General features: G+C 36.9%; 1 protein-coding gene across 3 annotated transcripts in view; it reads left to right on the forward strand.

Moving 5' to 3' along the window:
- Positions 1-19,409, forward strand: part of NSF (N-ethylmaleimide sensitive factor, vesicle fusing ATPase) — a 156,946-nt gene that overhangs the window by 44,284 nt on the left and 93,253 nt on the right. For all 3 annotated transcript variants that reach the window (XM_059997645.1, XM_059997644.1, XM_059997648.1), the window contains exons 5-8: positions 217-383; positions 3,119-3,226; positions 3,699-3,774; positions 6,432-6,587. In XM_059997645.1, coding sequence (XP_059853628.1) covers positions 217-383; positions 3,119-3,226; positions 3,699-3,774; positions 6,432-6,587 — 507 coding nt within the window. The remainder of the gene's footprint in view (positions 1-216; positions 384-3,118; positions 3,227-3,698; positions 3,775-6,431; positions 6,588-19,409) is intronic.

Here is a 19,409-nt window from a genome sequence, read left to right on the forward strand (position 1 = left end):
CAGTATGTTCTAATTAAGTCAGAGGGAAGAACATCTCTAGTGGTTATTCTTATTTTAAAAAAATCTGTGCTTATGTGTCTCTCCAGTGAAGGCCATGTAAAATCCCCTTTTGGTCAAGTTCTGTTATAATTCATTTATATGAAACTTTTAGTTACTTGAAGCACAGCAAGTATTTGGTGTCTCTGTGATTTAAAAAATGCTTCTTTTTTTCTCTAGTGTTCTTATATACATTTGACAAAGCCAAACAATGTATTGGCACAATGACCATCGAAATTGATTTCCTGCAGAAAAAAAGTATCGACTCTAACCCTTATGATACTGACAAGATGGCCGCAGAATTTATTCAGCAGTTCAACAACCAGGCATTCTCAGTGGGACAACAGGTAGTTTTAAATTTTCTTTCATTTCTAGAAATTCTAATCTCTGCAGTTGTGGAAAATTAATTCTGTTTTTTAAAAACTGAGAGGAGCTTTGCATGTGAACAGCTATATCTAAGATGAATGATAAAAAGTGAGGGAAATATGTTTGCTGAACCTCTAGCAGTCTGTTCAGAAAAATTCTAAAGTAGCTTTTAGGTTACAGTGTCATATATAATTACAGCAGCTTTTCCTTCTGTAAATTTGGAAATACTATAGACATACATGTCTCAAATTTCTTCTTATTGTGGGACATTTGTCTCTGGATGTCTTTCTCTTTTACTGATATATTTCTGTAGAAAAGTAATTCTTAACTTTTTTGATTATGAACTTCTTTGAGAATCTTAAGAAAATTGTGTGTGTGTGTATGTATATGTGTATATATATATATACTTAGTTTTTTTCATGGAGCTTTTGAAACCCAGATTTTCTTTTCTTGAAAATGATATTTACATTGCTCCCTTTTTTTGGACTTCAGTTAATATCATATTGTTTAACCTCCTAGGAAGAAATTCTGTTCTTTTAAAATTTTAGTTAAAAAATGTATGAGTTCATAAATTGCTCTTTGTACACATAAATAATCATTGCTCTTTTGACCTCACCATTACATTTGTCTCGTTTTCTATGACTTTTCTTAATCATTCCTAATTCCTTCCTCCTCCCATAGCTTAGTAGCAGCTGTTCTCAAACTGTGGTCCAGAGACCTGTGGGGGTCCCTGAGGCCCTTTCAAGGGGTTTGCGAAGTCAAAACTATTTTCACAATAATATCAAGACTTTATGTGCCCTTTTCCTCTTATTCTCTCACAAGTCTACAGTGGAGTGTTGTAGACTGTGTGATGGGTATAGCATAGCACACTGACGGCTGAAGCAGACATGAGTGTCCATCAGTCTTCCATTAAGCAAGAAATTAAAGAGATTCACGAAAATGTCACAGTGCCACTCTTCCCATTTATATTTTTTATTTTGGAAAATGGATTTTTTTTAACAAATTAAAAATATGTTATTAACACATAACGTACTTAATTGTTTTTTGAAAAATAAGTTTCTTGTTCTAATTTCTAATACAGTGACTATCAAGAGATATAATCCATATAAACAAAATTTTGGGGGTCCTCAAAAATGTTTAGGCTTATATATAAAAGGATCCTGAGACCAAAAAGTTTGAGAATCCCAGCTTATAGAATTCTGATCTGTAACGAGTTATGTAGACTGTCTCTGCGTCTCTCACGTGGGAAGGTCTGTAAGATGGGGAATGAGAGAAGTGGTAGAAGGAAAGACCTGTGGGAGTGAATGGAGTGTCATTAGCTGGAGAAATGAGACTCTAATGATTTGAGAGTACATACATACATACACCATACATCATAATATCAAACTTTTACAAGTGTAAACTCAATTACTGGTAGACAGGAAAAGGATGTAGAGCATTTATTATTGTTTTTAAAAGTACTAGAATTGGAATGAATCTCAGAGGTTATCTTGTCTAACCTCATTTTGCAAATGAGGAATTTTATTTAGGTCCAGCGAAGGTCCATGACCTTCTCAGCCAGGGTTGTAGCTGAGACAAGAACCTATTCGTCAGTTGATCAATTAATTAATTAAATGCTTATTGAACACCCAGTATGTGTTCAATACATACTATTTTAGTATCCCGGTGGATCTGCAGTGAACAAAATAAACAGAATTCCTACCCTCATAGAGCTTACTTTCTAGTTGGGAAAGACAGAAAATAAGAAATGCCACGTACTGTTTAGTACTTTGATGTCAGTAAAATGGGATGATGCACTGGAGAGCCACTGGGCTGCTACTTTGGATTAGATGGATTGAGGGGGCTCCCCAGGATGGCAGAGATTAGCTGATAATTTGTTGACTTACCCGTCCATTGTTTTGGGGGCTTTTCCGTAGTCCTTCTGGATTCCTACACTTTCTGACTGATAGTTGTGCTCAAATTGCCTGACTAAACTTCATTGTTTTTACCTTCTCCTTTAGCTTTTGTATTTTAATAGAAAATGCTTTGGTATTTGTAATAATTTAAAACCCAGTAACATGCAGATGTCTATAAACCCATGAAACAAAATCCTCCATAATACAGAGAAGAAGTAAACATCTTACTTCAAATCATTTTTCTTAGTATTTATTCTCATTCGTAGTAATTAGTAGTGGCAGGATTGACAGTCAGCTTTGTTTATTATATTTTTGTTACATGCCGGTACCTAGAAGAGGGCCTAGCTTGTAGAAGGTACTCAATAAATATTTGGTGAATGAATGACCATTCAGAAGCTGTCTCTGCACTCGAATGGCAGGCACTTTGTATTGGTTGTAGAAAAGCATTATTTTAGAGTCACACACCCAGGCTTACATCCTGGCACTGTCGTTTACTGTGACTCTAGGTCCCATTGTTTAGCCCCTCTCTGGATCTCAGCTTCCTTCCTAGTAAAACTGAGGAATACTTTCTGTTTGCAAGAGACTTTGTGAGTATTAGTTACACAACCTCCTGTAATGTTTGTTTGGCACACAGCAGATACTCAATAAATGTTAGTTGGTTATGGTAACGAGTGGTTACCTCTCATTGGTTATGTGGGTAGTTTGCTCGTGGTGATATACAAGAGAAAGCTGCTTGCCTGCATTTGGAAAACATTGATGATGATGTGAGAATCAAGCCATTGAATCGTGAAGTGATTTTTCTCCCCTTCTTTTCTACATAGCTTGTGTTTAGCTTCAATGAAAAGCTTTTTGGCTTACTGGTAAAAGACATTGAAGCCATGGATCCTAGCATCCTGAAGGGAGAGCCTGCGACAGGTAAAAGACAAAAGGTATGTTTTATTTTTAATAATCTTTATGATGTGCATTATGCAAGTTAATATAATTTTCCTAGCCATTCTCTCCCGCAGTGATTTCTTTTATATTATGCGCTCTTTCTTTTAAGATAGTAGGGGAAAAAATTGCTTTTCTAGCCAGCATATTTATTAAAATATAGTGTAAAATATACTTATTTGCAGATCTAATAGTAATTTGAAATTTGTATATATACTTGTAATTCTGGTTGAATGCAAGTGATATTTATTGTAAATAAATAATAAGACAGGTGTTATCAAAAATATATGTGTTGAAATAAAATAGGAATAATAGAAGGTAGTTATGACAGAAATAAATGTAACTTAGCTGATAGTTTGGAAGATTTACTTTGCTCAGAGAGACCTCATTTCCCCTTTGTTTTCTGCTTTGCTTTGAGAAGTCCAGAAGTCTGCTATTAGACTAACTACTAATTACTGTCTTTCTATACAGATTGAAGTAGGACTGGTTGTTGGAAACAGTCAAGTTGCATTTGAAAAAGCAGAAAATTCATCACTCAATCTTATTGGTAAGATTTACAGTTTTTAGAAGATTCTGAGTAAAGTGGGACTATCACTGTTATGTGACTCAACTACAGTGATTTTTAAGCAGGGAAGGAGAATAGGGACACCTCCCTTGAGAAGGCTTATCACAAAATCATGGAGTGTCATATCTGTCAAATGTGATGATGTAGAAAAGAATTTAAAACCTTCACTAGGTCAGTGTTGTCCAATAGAAATATAATGTGAGCCATGTATGTCATTTTTAATTTCCTAGTAACTACATTAAAAATAAGGGAAAAGATACAGATAAAATTAATTTTTAAACTTTTAATATTGAGGTAAGTTCAGGCTTACAGAGGTTCCATAAAAAATAGTTCAGAAAGTTCCTGTATACCCTTCACCAGCTTCCTCTGATGTTAGATCTTTTTATTTTATTTTATTTTATTTTATTTTATTTTGGCTGCATTGGGTCTTCGTTGCTGCGCGCAGGCTTTCTCTAGTTGCGGCGAGCGGGGGCTACTCTTCGTTGCAGTGAGCGGGCTTCTCATTGTGGTGGCTTCTCTCGTTGTGGAACGTGAGCTCTAGGCGGATGGGCTTCAGTAGCTGCAGCACGTGGGCTCAGTAGTTGTGGCTCACGGACTTTAGAGTGCAGGCTCAGTAGTTGTGGCACACAGGCTTAGTTGCTCTGGGGCATGTGGGATCTTCCCGGACCAGGGATCGAACCCGTGTCCCCTACATTGGCAGGCGGATTCTCAACCACTGTGCCACCAGGGAAGCCCCTGATGTTAGATCTTAAATAACCATAGTACAGCTACCAAAACTAAATTAACGTGGTTCCATTGCTACTAACCAAACTACAGACTTTATTTGGATTTCACCAGTTTTTTCATTATGTTCTTTTTCTGTTCCAGGATCTAACTCGGGATTCCACATTGCGTTTAGTGGGTTAGTTTCCATAGTCTTCTCCAGTCTCTGACAGTTCCTCAGTCTTTCATTGTCTTTCACGACCTTGAGAGCTGGTCACTTATTTTGTAGGATGTCCCTCAGCTGGTTGTGTGTTAAATGTAGTACTAGCATCACATCCGTTACTGATTGAGTTAAATGATGAATGTACAGGTAAAGAGCATCTTTCCAACAGATTCATAGTTCAGTCCTACTCTTGTACGTTAGCCCTACTTTTATTATATTAAAATAATGAAGATCTCTAAAAATAGTAACTCACCAGAATAATGATGCTGTTAATTATGTAGTAATTCTTATTTTTGGTTGACTTAACTATGTGATGTCTAACCCAGTACAAGGTAGATGATTTTCAGTGGTTGCACACCATTATATCCAAAGTCATTTAACTTCGAATATGTGGCCTTTCTCTTGATCCATAAATTATCATTCCTCCCTTACTGTTTTTTCTTAATTATAAAATAAAATATTTAGCTCATGAAATGTGGATACTCAAAAATAACACACTCTAAAATTTTTAAAGTTGATTATATTTTCATACTGTTTTATAATTTGTTCTTTTTTGCTTAACATATTTCAAGCATCTTAATAAATACACTTCTACAATATAATTTTTAATGACTATACATATTGTTTCATGGATGTAGGATATATCATAATCTCCTATTATTGATCCAATACATTTCTGGAGTGATTTCTTTGTATATCATATTCTGTACACATTTCGTTAAGGTATATTATCCCAAGAGAGTCGCATGACTTTCGTACAATGTGGATATTTCTAAGTAATTCATGCAAAGGTGTAATTGATAATTTTTTTTCCATTGGAAAGTAAAATTGTGTAGTGATTTAACATGCAGGAAATTTGACCACAAGAGGGCAGTAGAGTGTAAGAAAAATATTTTTGATAGCTTCATAAAGGAAATGTTTAAGTCCACAAAACTAACCATACAAATAGCATCTAGGGTAAACTTTTTCTAATGTGACCTTTTATCCCCTAATTTAAAAAACACTATAATATTTCTTTCTTTTGTTTATAGTGGAATGTACTAAGGCACTTTTATTCTTTGTGTTTGAGATAGTTAATGTGGTTCTCTTGAGTTACTTTAGGGGGCACTATGACATTTAAGTTAGATAATTTTCATTTGCGAAAGAATTTGAAAACATGAATTTTGAAATCATGAAAGACTTTAGGATGATTTCAGACTTTTGTGTGCAAATGAAGAAAAAGCAAAAATAAGGCATCAAACTTAGTGCATCTTTTCAGACTGAGGGGTTATATTCCCAATTATATACTTAGTCTAGATAAATATATGTATCTTAAAATCTTGCTCTAGGAGCCTTGAGGGACTGCTAGATTTCATTTGCATTTCTGGCAACTAGTGTTTTCTTCATCAGACATGCACATGGTTGATTTCTTCTCATCAACCAAGTTAGTTAACTTGGTTAGGATTAGAGGTTAATAAGACCAGACTCCACGGATTGACTACAGCATGAGTTTAGCTAGTCATTTTGAAAGTGTTTTACTGACCCTAAATGGGGACCAGACAAAGTAGTGAATATAGCAAAACTCATCCTTCTTAGAAATCAGCTAAGAGCATGTTGTTCATCTTTGTATAAGGGTAGCTTTTCTTTATTCACTGAGGATACCCAGGGAGTTCTATCTTTTTACATTTAGTGATGAAGTTCTTGTCTCACATTTGATTATCTTTGTTTGACATAGGCAAAGCTAAAACCAAGGAAAATCGCCAGTCTATTATCAATCCTGACTGGAACTTTGAAAAAATGGGAATAGGAGGTCTGGACAAGGAATTCTCAGATATTTTTCGACGAGCGTTTGCTTCCCGGGTATTTCCTCCAGAGATTGTGGAGCAGATGGGTGAGTTTAAAAAGGAAATTTTGATAAAATCTTGTATTGTTTTTTTAAAAAATGGATGTGATAGTCTCTTTTCAGTAATGTTTTGAAATTATTTTTCAGACCCGACAAAGTATTTTTAACTTAAAAAAAAAAGTTAAAAAAAAAAACTTTGAAGTATTAGGATTTTTTAAATTACATTTTAATTTTATGGGGAAATCATAGAAATATTTGTGGTTGCTTGATTTTATGTATTCAAGTATGTTTTTCTATAGGACATATTTATAAATTTCATTTTATTTATATATTTATGAATCTTTTAATAGGTCATATTTAGAGATTTCATCTGACTGTAAAGATTCACTAGAGGTCAGATTTACCCTGCTGAATAGTCATTACCGATTAGACTATGGGCATTGTTCTAATATTAGCTGTTGTTTCTTCTTATTGTACTGTTTTATTATCCAGTTGGTGCATCTTCATACCTAGTAAATGGATACTTGACATGTTTTAAATTTGTGCAAAAGGACAGATGCAGGATAGACATTGGAATTTCCATGTTGCATACAAAGAAATGCACTAGTCATTTATCACTTTTTTCTTGAAGGTTTATTTAATTTATCTGTGTGTGTGAAATGGCTTTATTTGCCCTGGTGGAAATGCTGTCATGACTGTTTTCATATCCATATCATAGGTTGGATTGGAATGTGAGCAACAGAATATCTGAGAAAGGAATTTATAACATAACAGCTTCTGGAAGACTATTAGTATTAAAAACAGTATCCAAAAAAACTGAAGGAATACAAATGTATTACTCCCTTCACCTCCATCATTCTTTATCTTTAAATTGCTACTGGGAGATAAAAGTACATTCATCATGGTGGGGATAAGAACTGCTTTCCAGGCACTAAGTGCTTGGTTCTATCAACCTCCTATTGTTGGTAGCTTTTCTGCCTGGTTGCTCACTCTGATAAATTACAGGCACAGCACACACCTGTTCACTGGCTAAAGGTCGAGTTTGGATTTGGATTAAGAGAAAATGACAGAGACCCTCATCACCTGAGTTTTATACACCTTGAAATGGCAATAGCATACTTTTTTATCTGAAAGATACAAAGGCCAAGTCCATAAAAAACAGAATTTTAATTTGGAAAATAGTTAAAAGTATGGTAGTTCACTATCTTGGTAATGTGTATTTTGAGGCACAATAAATCCATAAAACTTTTAAATAAAGACATGGAAATATTGTTTAAGTATACTTGGGGTATAAGCAGAGATTAAAGGGTAATTCCAAATGTTCTAAGTTATTCTTGTGGAATATTTTTACTAGTTTTCAAGCCTGAGCCCCATATAGAAATAGTCTAATGATTGTTTCTTTGAGCATGTATACTCGTCAGCCAACAAGTAGAAAAATTACTGCCTCTATAAGTTATATCTTTTAATTATAGTATAAGTATTTTCTCACGGTTTAGAAACTTTTGAGGATTCAGTTATTCAGATACTAGGTTCCTGTTTGTGCATTATCCAAACCCTGCTCATTAGGGCCTCTGTCTGAGGTTGAGGAGATAACACGTAAAGGAGTAAACTCATTTCAGTCAATTTGTGACTCTGCCAGCGGTTGAAGAGTTTGAAATTAAATCAAAACAGGTTTGGGGGCTTCCCTGGTGGCGCATGGTTGAAAGTCCGCCTGCCGATGCAGGGGACACGGGTTCGTGCCCCGGTCTGGGAAGATCCCACATGCCGCGGAGTGGCCGGGCCCGTGAGCCATGGCCACTGAGCCTGTGCGTCCGGAGCCTGTGCTCCGCGATGGGAGAGGCCACAACAGTGAGAGGCCCACGTACCGCAAAAAAAAAAAAAAACAGATTTGGGATTTCTGAGTGACTTTAATCTGTTTTTGCAATCCATATTGAAATTAGTTGAATTATATAGTATGCTTTTTGTTGTTGTTAATGTGCTTTTTGACCAAGGACCTTGAATTTCAGTTTTGTTGGTGAGTACTACTACCCAGAACCTTTTTTTTAAATAAATCTTTTATTTAATTGGAACATTAACCATTAACTTATTTTAGGCAAACAAAGAATTACTATATTTTATTTATTTATTTATTTATAGCTGCATTGGGTCTTCGTTGCTGTGCTTGGGCTTTCTCTAGTTGCAGTGCGTGGGCTTCTTGTTGCATTGGCTTCTCTTATTGTGGAGCACAGACTCCAGCTGCACGGGCTTCAGTAGTTGTGGCACGTGGGCTCCGTAGTTGTGGCTCACGGGCTCTAGAGCGCAGGCTCAGTAGTTGTGGCACATGGGCTCAGCTGCTCTGCGGCATGTGGGATCTTCCCAGGCCAGGGCTCGAACCCGTGTCCCCTGCACTGGCAGACAGACTCCCAACCACTGCACCACCAGGGAAATCCCCAGAACCTTTTTTTATGGATTTACTTTTCTAATACTTTTATACTGACTTAGTTAGGCATAAATGAGTTCTTCTTTTAATGTAGTAAATTTTTTTTGCTTTATGGCATTTTGCTATCCAGAAGCTTGTGTTATCAATTTGATTTAAAAGACATTAAGTCTAAAGGTACATTGGCTTTTGAGCTGAACTGAAAGACATTTTTTTCTTTATTCTGAATTAAGATTCTCAGTGTCCTTATGCTACTTTATTTTATGGTAAAATGGCTGAAAAATAATTCTCTTGCTGTGCACGTATCATTCCTTGTTTTCCAATAGAATGTTCTTTTTTCGTTTGAATTTTGGGGGAATTACATAATAGAATATTTCATTGCCTTCTAAGTGCAGTGTGATTTTAAAGTTCTCATTGGGCTTTGATGAAGGTATATAAAAGAACAGATTGCTACATTTAATTTAAAATGACATTACAAGGACTTCCCTGGTGGCGCAGTGGTTAAGAATCCACCTGCCAATGCAGGGGACACGGGTTCGATCCCTGGTCCGGGAAGATCCCACATGCCACGGAGCAACTAAGCCCGTGCGCCGCAACTACTGAATCCCGTACACCTAGAGCCCGTGCTCCGCAGCAAGAGAAGCCACCGCAATGAGAAGCCCGCGCACCGCAACGAAGAGTAGCCCCCACTTGCTGCAAATAGAGAAAGCCTGCGCGCAGCAACGAAGACCCAACACAGCCAAAAATAAATTAATTAATTAAAAATAAATAAATAAATAAAATGACATTACATGTGTCCTTTTTTATATATATCCTGTATTCTTTTACCCTGCCGGGTGGAAACAAAATTGGCTAATTTTTTTCCTCATTCTCTCTGTTAACTAAATCGTCAACCTATATGGTTGTGAGATCTCACTGGACACTGGATATGATTGGTTAAATCAATTCAAATGGAAAAAAAATAGGGATTAGAAAAGAATAATTAACATAGGTTATGGGACTATTTTATTTTGTTTAAGCAGAGAACATTTTTACTTTTGGCTTGAGACCAAATCATTGTTTTTACCATGGAGTCTAGAGTTATGTCTACTTTGTAAACAGGAATCTTAACTAAATGAATCTTTTCGCCTATATATCAAAGTTTCAAGTTCACAAAGTGATAAATTTAGAATTATCTTCTGTCATTGTGTTTATGAGACTGAGAATTGTAAGTAATATAGTTCTTTCCTTTTGCTTGAAAAACTTCATGTTGCTTTTGAAAACTGTAAATATACCTTAGGTAATACAGAATGTTGCCAGTGAGATACAGAGAGACTAAAGGACTAACCAGAGGCACACATTTATGCAGAAAATATAGGGATCAGATGAGGTAATACCCATGAAATAAGTGTCCTAGAGTTTCCAAAATGTTAGTTTCTCTCTTGAAATGCATTCAAGTACTTCCTGTTTTTGTTGTAACATTTTTATAGAATTAAAGTCAAGGAAGGCCTTAAAAGGGAAAAGAAGAAGTCACATACAGCCAGCCCTATAGAGAATGGAAGAAAGGTCATATGCAGAAGTATGAAAAGGGATTACTTTGGGGGGATACCAGTTTAGACTTTTGTTGTTCTTGTTTTAATCAGTGTAAGTATTTAATCAGTGTAACTAACTTTTTCTTTGTCTGGAGCAGTTGGACTCACCCAAACCCACATGGGGCGGCTCTTCCTTGAAAGCACATGAAAGCATTAGCAAGGAAAACTAGACCTAAACCTTGCACTTAGCAGATACCCTCAGCAATTTAGTTAGAATATCCTCTAATGCCTACAATGATAGCCGTTAAGTTAGGAAAGACCTTAAATCCTTTGTGGGATAATATAGAAGTACCTTTTGCGTCCCAGGATAGAAATGTGGGCATCAAAAACCAGCATCTGGAAGTATGGGTGAATAAACTCAGCAGTCCTTGGGTGCACCCAGGTGTCGATGGCATATGCATGTACTCCTCTTCAGACGTTGACCATGCTTATTCCCTTGTGTGCAGTTTTGTGCATAGTGCTCTGGATAAATAATTGATTACCTCAGTTCTCATTGTAGCTCTTTTGTTGGAAAAGATAGTTTCCACAGAGAAACTTCATTTTTCGGCATCCCTGGCAAGTTACCTCTAAACTATAAATGTCAGAGCAAAACAACAGTAACAATTTTTTTTCAAAGAACAGTGAAATAATTGTTAAAGAATTAAAGAATTGTAATATAATTTTAGGACTAGGTTCACATGTATCCAAGGAAAGGGGCTTTGGCAGAAGTTATCTGTATTAGAGCTGAAAGGAAAAGAGTGTAGAGACTTAAAGGCCTCAAGCCTTGTCCTGTCTTTGGGTGGACCTGTACCTTGTAGATATTGCAGGCTGACCAGTGGGGAGGAAAGCCACTGGTTAGAGTTTTGTATGCCCTTTCTTTGAAACTGACACTGTTCTTTTTGGTCCCCCTTTTTGTGCCTCCCTCTCTAAGCCCATTTTCAATCTGTATTTTTAAGGTTTCTTTTGAAATTCTAGAGGAAAGCAACTCATTTCTGATATCACAAGTGAAACTGCAGTTACTCTGTGAGTAGAGCTGCGGAGAAGATAAGGAGCCTTTCAGTCACATGCAGACATCTTTCACATGCTAAGAACAGTGCAAATAAAATACAGTGGAAGAAAGGGCACTACGGTTTTGTACATGCCATATTTGGGAGAGAGGGAGTTCTTGCTAAGATTAACATAAACACTGACACTCTTAAAATGCATTTTCACACCCCCAACTCATGAGGAGAGATTGCAATTTACATGGTGGTTAAGACATCTTACCGAACTCCAGGGCTCTGTGAAAGGAACCCTAAGGCTAAAGAGCTTATCTGAAATTTGAAAAAAAAAAAAAAAAAAATGAAGCTTCCTGACATTCATCTTTTTTCCTTGTATTAGTCATAACTTGCTTTTCAGCTATATTTTAGGTTTTGAATGCCAACCTGACATCTGTTCAAGTCTGCCTGTAATTTATTAAGAAAGGAAAAGAAAGCAATTGCTCACTAGTCAGAGATGCAAAACTTACCCTTTCTGCTTTTCCACAGAGTACTTATAGATGATACTTGAATATGAAGAATGTAATAATTTACTAATTCTAACTCAGGTTGGGGAATTTATCTTTTTTTTTTTTTTTTAATTAGAAGAAGAAAATGGCCTTATGATCATGTGATTTCCAGAATCTCTAGAGCAGGATATAGAAATAAAGCAGACAACCTAAAAATACTATGGGTGCCTTTTAATAAGCTGAAAAATTTAACCTTGAATTAATTTTTCCATTGGTTTTAATTTTTCAGGTTAAATTTACTTACATTTGAATAGAAATAATGTAGTTGTGCTTATATCTCAGAGTCAAATTATATGTAAATTCAGTTGGCATTTTTTATTTATAAACAGACTTTTAGAGTGATTTCTTTCTTTTGGGGAGGCAGAGCTCTCTGTAGAATCACCAATGGATTAGATTTGCTGGCAACTACAGTTGAGTTACTTATAAATCAATAATCGGGTCACTATGAAGTTGAAGTCTAAGTTTTTACCTAAATGTCCACCAGTAAGGAAATGATTAAATAAACTATGCTGCATCCTCCCATCCTCATTATGAAATAGAGGGAGGCGAATCTTAAAATGGTATAGCTCTAAATGTACAGATATGTTTTAGTAATTTAAAAAATCTGAAGCAGATGCATTACAGAAGTCCATATGGACTCACATTAAATTGAAAAAATTGTTTACTTCTGTGAAAGGGAATTTAGGATGGACATAGAGGGAGATTTTTGTTCTTTCACTCGTGTACCCCTTCTCTGAATGTTTAACTGGGATATTATATTTCTACTGTGTAATTAAAAAACAAACAAAAAGGTACTATCACAGGCTGTTTCTGTCTTGTGGCGGCTCCCCTGACAGCACAGCAAAGGAGCAGGGGGACGGATATGACCCACTCCTTTCATGAGGTTTCAGTGGAGAAGAGGGTGAGGCCTGGATCCCGAGGGCTTTAATTGCAGCTCCTTACAGAGCATAGGCAGACGTGCCTGTCCTTTTCTACTAAAAGATAAATACAATTTCTTGGTGTGTAACAAACTACCTCCTCCAATTACTTTTTGCATTATAGAATGGGTACAAGTAGTTTGTATTGCCTCCAAACCGTGAGAACATTTGCATCTGAGTGCTTAAGCAGCCGAGAAAGCATTAGAGAGGAAAGAGTGGGAGATGGGAAGGAGGGAGAGCAGAGCTTCTGACAGTGTGAGGAACTGTGCTTGAATTTGTTCAGCCTTCAAAACCTTTCCACTGAGGAACCTAACTCATGTGACTCCTAAAGTGAGATGATTGGTGTTTTTTTCCATTTTATCCCCATATTTAGGTGGTGATGATGATGTTAGCTAATACCTATATAGGGCCAGCACCCTTCTAAATGCTTTACATATATTAACTTACTTAATCCTCACAACAACCTTATGAGGTAGATACTATATTGTCCCCATTTTATGGAGAAGGAAACTGAGTGTCAGAAAGGTTGAGTAATTGGTCCAAGACATATAGTTAGTAAGTGGTGGAGTCACATTTGAACTCAGGCAGTCTGGCCTCAGAGTCCATGCCGTTAACTCTTTTTTTTTTTCCTATTTATTTATTTGGCTGTGCCGGGTCTTAGTTGCGGCATGTGGGATCTGCATTTCGGCATGAGGGATCTTTAGATGCGGCATGTGGGATCTAGTTCCCTGACCAGGGGTCAAACCTGGGCCCCCTACGTTGGGAGCCCAGAGTCTTAGCCACTGGACCACCAGGAAAGTCCCATGCTGTTAACTCTTACATTGTTCTTTTCTCATGAAAGCCCATAACATAAAACCGTTAAAATGGGCTTTCTCAGCCCCACTTCTTGGGGACCTCTGTGGTGGTCTTTGAGGGAGCTGGAGCCAAGGGTTTTGCAACTGTGACACCACTGACATTTTGAGCCGGATAATTGTCATGGGGTGCTGGCTGTCCTTTGCATTGTAGGATGTTTAGCAGCATCACTGGCCTCTACCCACTATATGCCAAGTAACACTCCCCATCTCACCCCTAGTGGTGACAACCAGAAGTATCTCCAGACATTGTCAAACATCCCCTGGGGGCAAAATCACCCTTGGTTGAGAACTGATCTACTACAGTCCCCTGACTCCTTCTCTGTACAGATGCAGAAACTGTGCCCCAAGGTCACTAAGCAAGTCACAGGCAGAACTAGGACTAGAACTTGGTTCTCCTGGTCCAGGAACCAGGAGAAAAAGAGGAAAAGGAAATGACTCACTAAGTTTGTACAACTAGTAATTGGCAGAACTGGGTTTGGAAATCAGGATGTCTGGTTCCAGGGTCTATATTCTGAACTGCCTCTCCAGATATTGAAGAGATCTAAGAATCAAGTAGTCAATAAAGCCTTGAATTTTATGTCAGAGAATATCCTATGATGAGTACATATGTTCCATGTTTGCCTTTCTTCCTGAATTAATTCTCAAGGAAATTTACAAAGCTTTCCATGTATGTAAAGGTTGTGAGAACTTAGACAAAATAGGTTTGGGGGTGAAAAGGAAGGGAGAAATTATTAAAACACTGAAGCTCTATAGGTCTGGCCTCACCCCCTACCATTTCCTATATGCACTTATAAATGACAGCCTTCGAACTCAGAAATTATCCAGTACTTTAGTGATCTGGTAGAATTCTACATATTGAGTATATATAGAGATAGTTAATATATAGAGATAGTTAATAACTACAGAAATCTGACCTTTGCATTTAGATATCAGACAACTGTTTAAACTTCTCTGGCCTCTCTTCCTCTGCTAAAGAGTTAAACTACCTCTCCTCCTTCCTCTTTGTCCTTCCTCTTTGTCCTCCTCCTTTTCATCTCCTTCTCCTCCTCTTCTTTTTCCCCCTCCTGCTTCTCCCCCTTCCCCCCAACCCCTCCTTCTTCCCTTTTTTCTTTTTAAGAGTAGAGGTATTTTATAAAATCTCAGATTTCTCTCAAGGCAGTGAGGGTATTGACTGAAAGCATAAAGATCTCTATCTGTTTGGGTTTTAAAATTTGAGTGGACAAACTGTCTCAATTAGGATTGCTTTTTTTAAAAAAAATTTATTTTTTATACAGCAGGTTCTTATTAGTTGTCTATTTTATACACATCACTGTATACATGTCAATCCCAATCTCCCAATTCATCCCACCACCACCACCCCAGCCCCCGCTTTCCCCCTTGGTGTCCATATGTTTCTTCTCAACATCTGTGTCTCTATTTCTGCCCTGCAAACCAGTTCACCTGGACCATTTTTCTAGGTTACAGATATACACGTTAATATACAATATGTGTTTTTCTCTTTCTGACTTACTTTACCCTGTATGACAGTCTCTAGATCCATCCATGTCTCTACACATGACCCAATTTCGTTCCTTTTTATGGCTGAGTAATAGTCCATTGTATATATGTACCACTTCTTCTTTATCCATTCATCTGTCAGTGGGCATTTAGACCTGGCTATTGTAAATAGTGCTGTAAGGAAAATTGGGGTGCATGTATCTTTTTGAATTATGGTTTTCTCTGGGTATATGCCCAGTAGTGGGATTGCTAGGTCATATGGTAATTCTATTTTTCATTTTTTAAGGAACCTCCATACTACTCTCCACAGTGGCTGTATCAATTTACATTCCCACCAGCAGTGCAAGAGGGTTCCCTTTTCTCCACACCCTCTCCAGCATTTGTTTGTAGATTTTCTGATGATGCCCATTCTAACTGGTGTGAGGTGATACCTCATTGTAGTTTTGATTTGAATTTCTCTAATATTTAGTGACGTTGAGCAGCTTTTCATGTGCTTCTTGGCCATCTGTATGTCTTCTTTGGAGAAATGTCTATTTAGGTCTGCTGCCCATTTTTGGATTGGGTTGTTTGTTTTTTTAATGTTGAGCTGCATGAGCTGTTTATATATTTTGGAGATTAATCCTTTGTCCGTTGATTCATTTGCAAATATTTTCTCCCATTCTGAGTGTTGTCTTTTCGTCTTGTTTGTAATTTCCTTTGCTGTGCAAAAGCTTTTAAGTTTCATTTGGTCCCATTTGTTAATTTTTGTTTTTATTTCCATTATTCTAGGAGGTGGATCAAAAAAGATCTTGCTGTGATTTATGTCAAAGAGCGTTCTTCCTATGTTTTCCTCTAAGAGTTTTACAGTGTCCGGTCTTACATTTAGGTGTCTAACCCATTTTGAGTTTATTTTTGTGTATGGTGTTAGGGAGTGTTCTAATTTCATTCTTTTACATGTAGCTGTCCAGTTTTCCCAGCACCGCTTATTGAAGAGACTGTCTTTTCTCCATTGTATATCCTTGCCTCCTTTGTCATAGATTAGTTGACCATAGGTGCGTGGGTTTATCTCTGGGCTTTCTATCCTGTTCCATTGATCTATATTTCTGTTTTTGTGCCAGTACCATATTGTCTTGATTACTGTAGCTTTGTAGTATAGTCTGAAGTCAGGGAGTCTGATTCCTCCAGCTCCGTTTTTTTCCCTCAAGACTGCTTTGGCTGTTCGGGGTCTTTTGTGTCTCCATACAAATTTTAAGATTTTCTGTTTTAGTTCTGTAAAAAATGCCACTGGTAATTTTATAGCAATTGCATTGAATCTGTAGATTGCTTTGGGTAGTATGGTCATTTTCACAATATTGATTCTTCCAATCCAAGAACATGATATATCTCTCCATCTATTTGTGTCATAGGTATTTTATTCTTTTTGTTGCAGTGGTGACTGGGATTGTTTCCTTAATTTCTCTTTCTGACCTTTTGTTGTTAGTGTATGGGAATGCAAGAGATTTCTGTGCATTAATTTTGTATCCTGTAACTTTACCAAATTCATTGATTAGCTCTAGTAGTTTTCTGGTGGCATCTTTAGGATTCTCTATGTATAGTATCATGTCATGTGCACACAGTGACAGTTTTACTTCATCTTTTCCAACTTGTATTCCTTTTATTTCTTTTTCTTCTCTGATTGCCGTCGCTAGGACTTCCTAAACTATGTTGAGTAATAGTGGCAATAGTGGACATCCTTGTCCTGTTCCTGATCTTAGAGGAAATGCATTCAGTTTTTCACCATTGAGAACGAAGTTTGCTGTGGGTTTGTCGTATATGGCCTTTATTATGTTGAGGTAGGTTCCCTCTGTGCCCACTTTCTGGAGAGTTTTTATCATAAATGGGTGCTGAATTTTGTCAAAAGCTTTTTCTGCATCTATTGAGATGATCATATGGGTTTTATCCTTGAATTTGCTAATATGGTGTATCACATTGATTGGTTTTTGTATATTGAAGATTCCTTGCATCCCTGGGATAAATCCCACTTGATCATGGTGCATGATCCTTTTAATGTGTTGTTGGATTCTGTTTGCTAGTATTTTGTTGAGGATTTTATATTCATCAGTGATATTGGCCTGTAATTTTCTTTTTTTGTAGTATATTTGTCTGGTTTTGGTATCAGGGTGATGGTGGTCTTATAGAATGAGTTTGGGAGTGTTCCTTCCTCTGCAATTTTTTGGAAGAGTTTGAGAAGGATGGGTGTTAGGTCTTCTCTAAATGTTTGATAGAATTCACCTATGAAGCCATCTGGTCCTGGACTTTTGTTTGTTGGAGGATTTTTAATCACAGTTTCAACTTCATTACTTGTAATTGGTCTATTCATATTTTCTGTTTCTTCCTGGTTCAGTCTTGGAAGGTTATACCTTTCTAAGAACTTGTCCATTCTTCCAGGTTGTTCATTTTATTGGCATAGAATTGCTTGTTGTATTCTCTTATGATGCTTTGTATTTCTGTAGTGTCCGTTCTAACTTCTCCTTTTTCATTTCTAATTTTATTGATTTGAGTCCTCCCTCTTTTTCTTGATGAGTCTGGCTAATGGTTTATCAATTTTTTTTTTTTTTTTTTTTTGTGGTACGCGGGCCTCTCACTGTTGTGGCCTCTCCCGTTGCGGAGCGCAGGCTCCGGAAGCGCAGGCTCAGCGGCCATGGCTCAGGAGCCCAGCCGCTCCGCGGTATGTGGGATCTTCCCGGACAAGGGCACGAACCCGCGTCCCCTGCATCGGCAGGCGGACTCTCAACCACTGTGCCACCAGGGAAGCCCTATCAATTTTGTTTATCTTCTCAAAGAACCAGCTTTTAGTTTTATTGATCTTTGCTATCGTTTTCTTTGTTTCTATTTCATTTCTTTCTGCTCTGATCTTTATGATTTCTTTCGTTCTGCTAACTTTGGGTTTTGTTTGTTCTTCTTTCCCTAGTTCCTTTAGGTATCTAGTTCCTTTAGGTGTAAGGTTAGATTGTTTATTTGAGATTTTTCTTGTTTCTTGAGGTAGGCTTGTATTGCTATAAACTTCCCTCTTAGAACTGCTTTTAGTGCATACCATAGGTTTTAGATTGTCGTATTGTCGTTGTAATTTGTCTTTAGGTATTTTTTGATTTCCTCTTTGATTTCTTCAGTGATCTCTTGGTTGTTTAGTAATGTATTGTTTAGCCTCCATGTGTTTGTGTTTTTTTCATTCTTTTACCCTGTAATTGATTTCTAATCTTATAGTGTTGAGATGCCTGATATGATTTCAGTTTTCTTAAATTTACCGAGGCTTGATTTGTGACCCAAGATGTGATCTGTCCTGGAGAATGTTCCATGTGCACTTGATAAGAAAGTGTATTCTGCCACTTTTGGGTGGAATGTGCTATAAATATCAATTAAATCTATCTGCTCTGTTGTGTCATTTAAAGCTTGTGTTTCCTTATTCATTTTCTGTCTGGATGATCTGTCCATTGGTATAAGTGAGATGTTAAAGTCCCCCACTGTTATTGTGTTACTGTCGATTTCCTCTTTTTTAGCTGTTAGCAGTTGCCTTATGTATTGAGGTGTTCCTATTTTGGGTGCATAAATATTTACAATTGTTATATCTTCTTCTTGGATTGATCCCTTGATCATTATTTAGTGTCCTTCCTTGTCTCTTGTAACATTCTTTATTTTAAAGTCTATTTTATCTTATATGAATATTGCTACTCCAGCTTTCTTTTGATTTCCATTTTCATGGAATATCTTTTTCTGTCCCCTCACTTTCAGTCTGCGTGTGTCCATAGGTCTGACGTGGGTCTTTTGTAAACAGCATATATAAGGGTCTTGTTTTTGTATCCATTCAGCCAGTCTCTGTCTTTTGGTTGGAGCATTTAATCCATTTACATTTAAGGTAACTATTGATATGTATGTTCCTATTACCATTTTCTTAATTGTTTTGCATTTGTTATTGTAGGTCTTTTCTTTCTCTTCTGTTTCCTGTCTAGAGAAGTTCCTTTAGCATTTGTTGTAAAGCTGGTTTGGTGGTGCTGGCTTTTGCTTGTCTGTAAAGGTTTTAGTTTCTCCATTGAATCTGAATGAGATCCTTGCTGGGTAGAGTAATCTTGGTTGT

This window comes from Delphinus delphis, chromosome 19, assembly GCF_949987515.2.
Source record: "Delphinus delphis chromosome 19, mDelDel1.2, whole genome shotgun sequence".
NCBI lineage: Eukaryota > Metazoa > Chordata > Mammalia > Artiodactyla > Delphinidae > Delphinus > Delphinus delphis.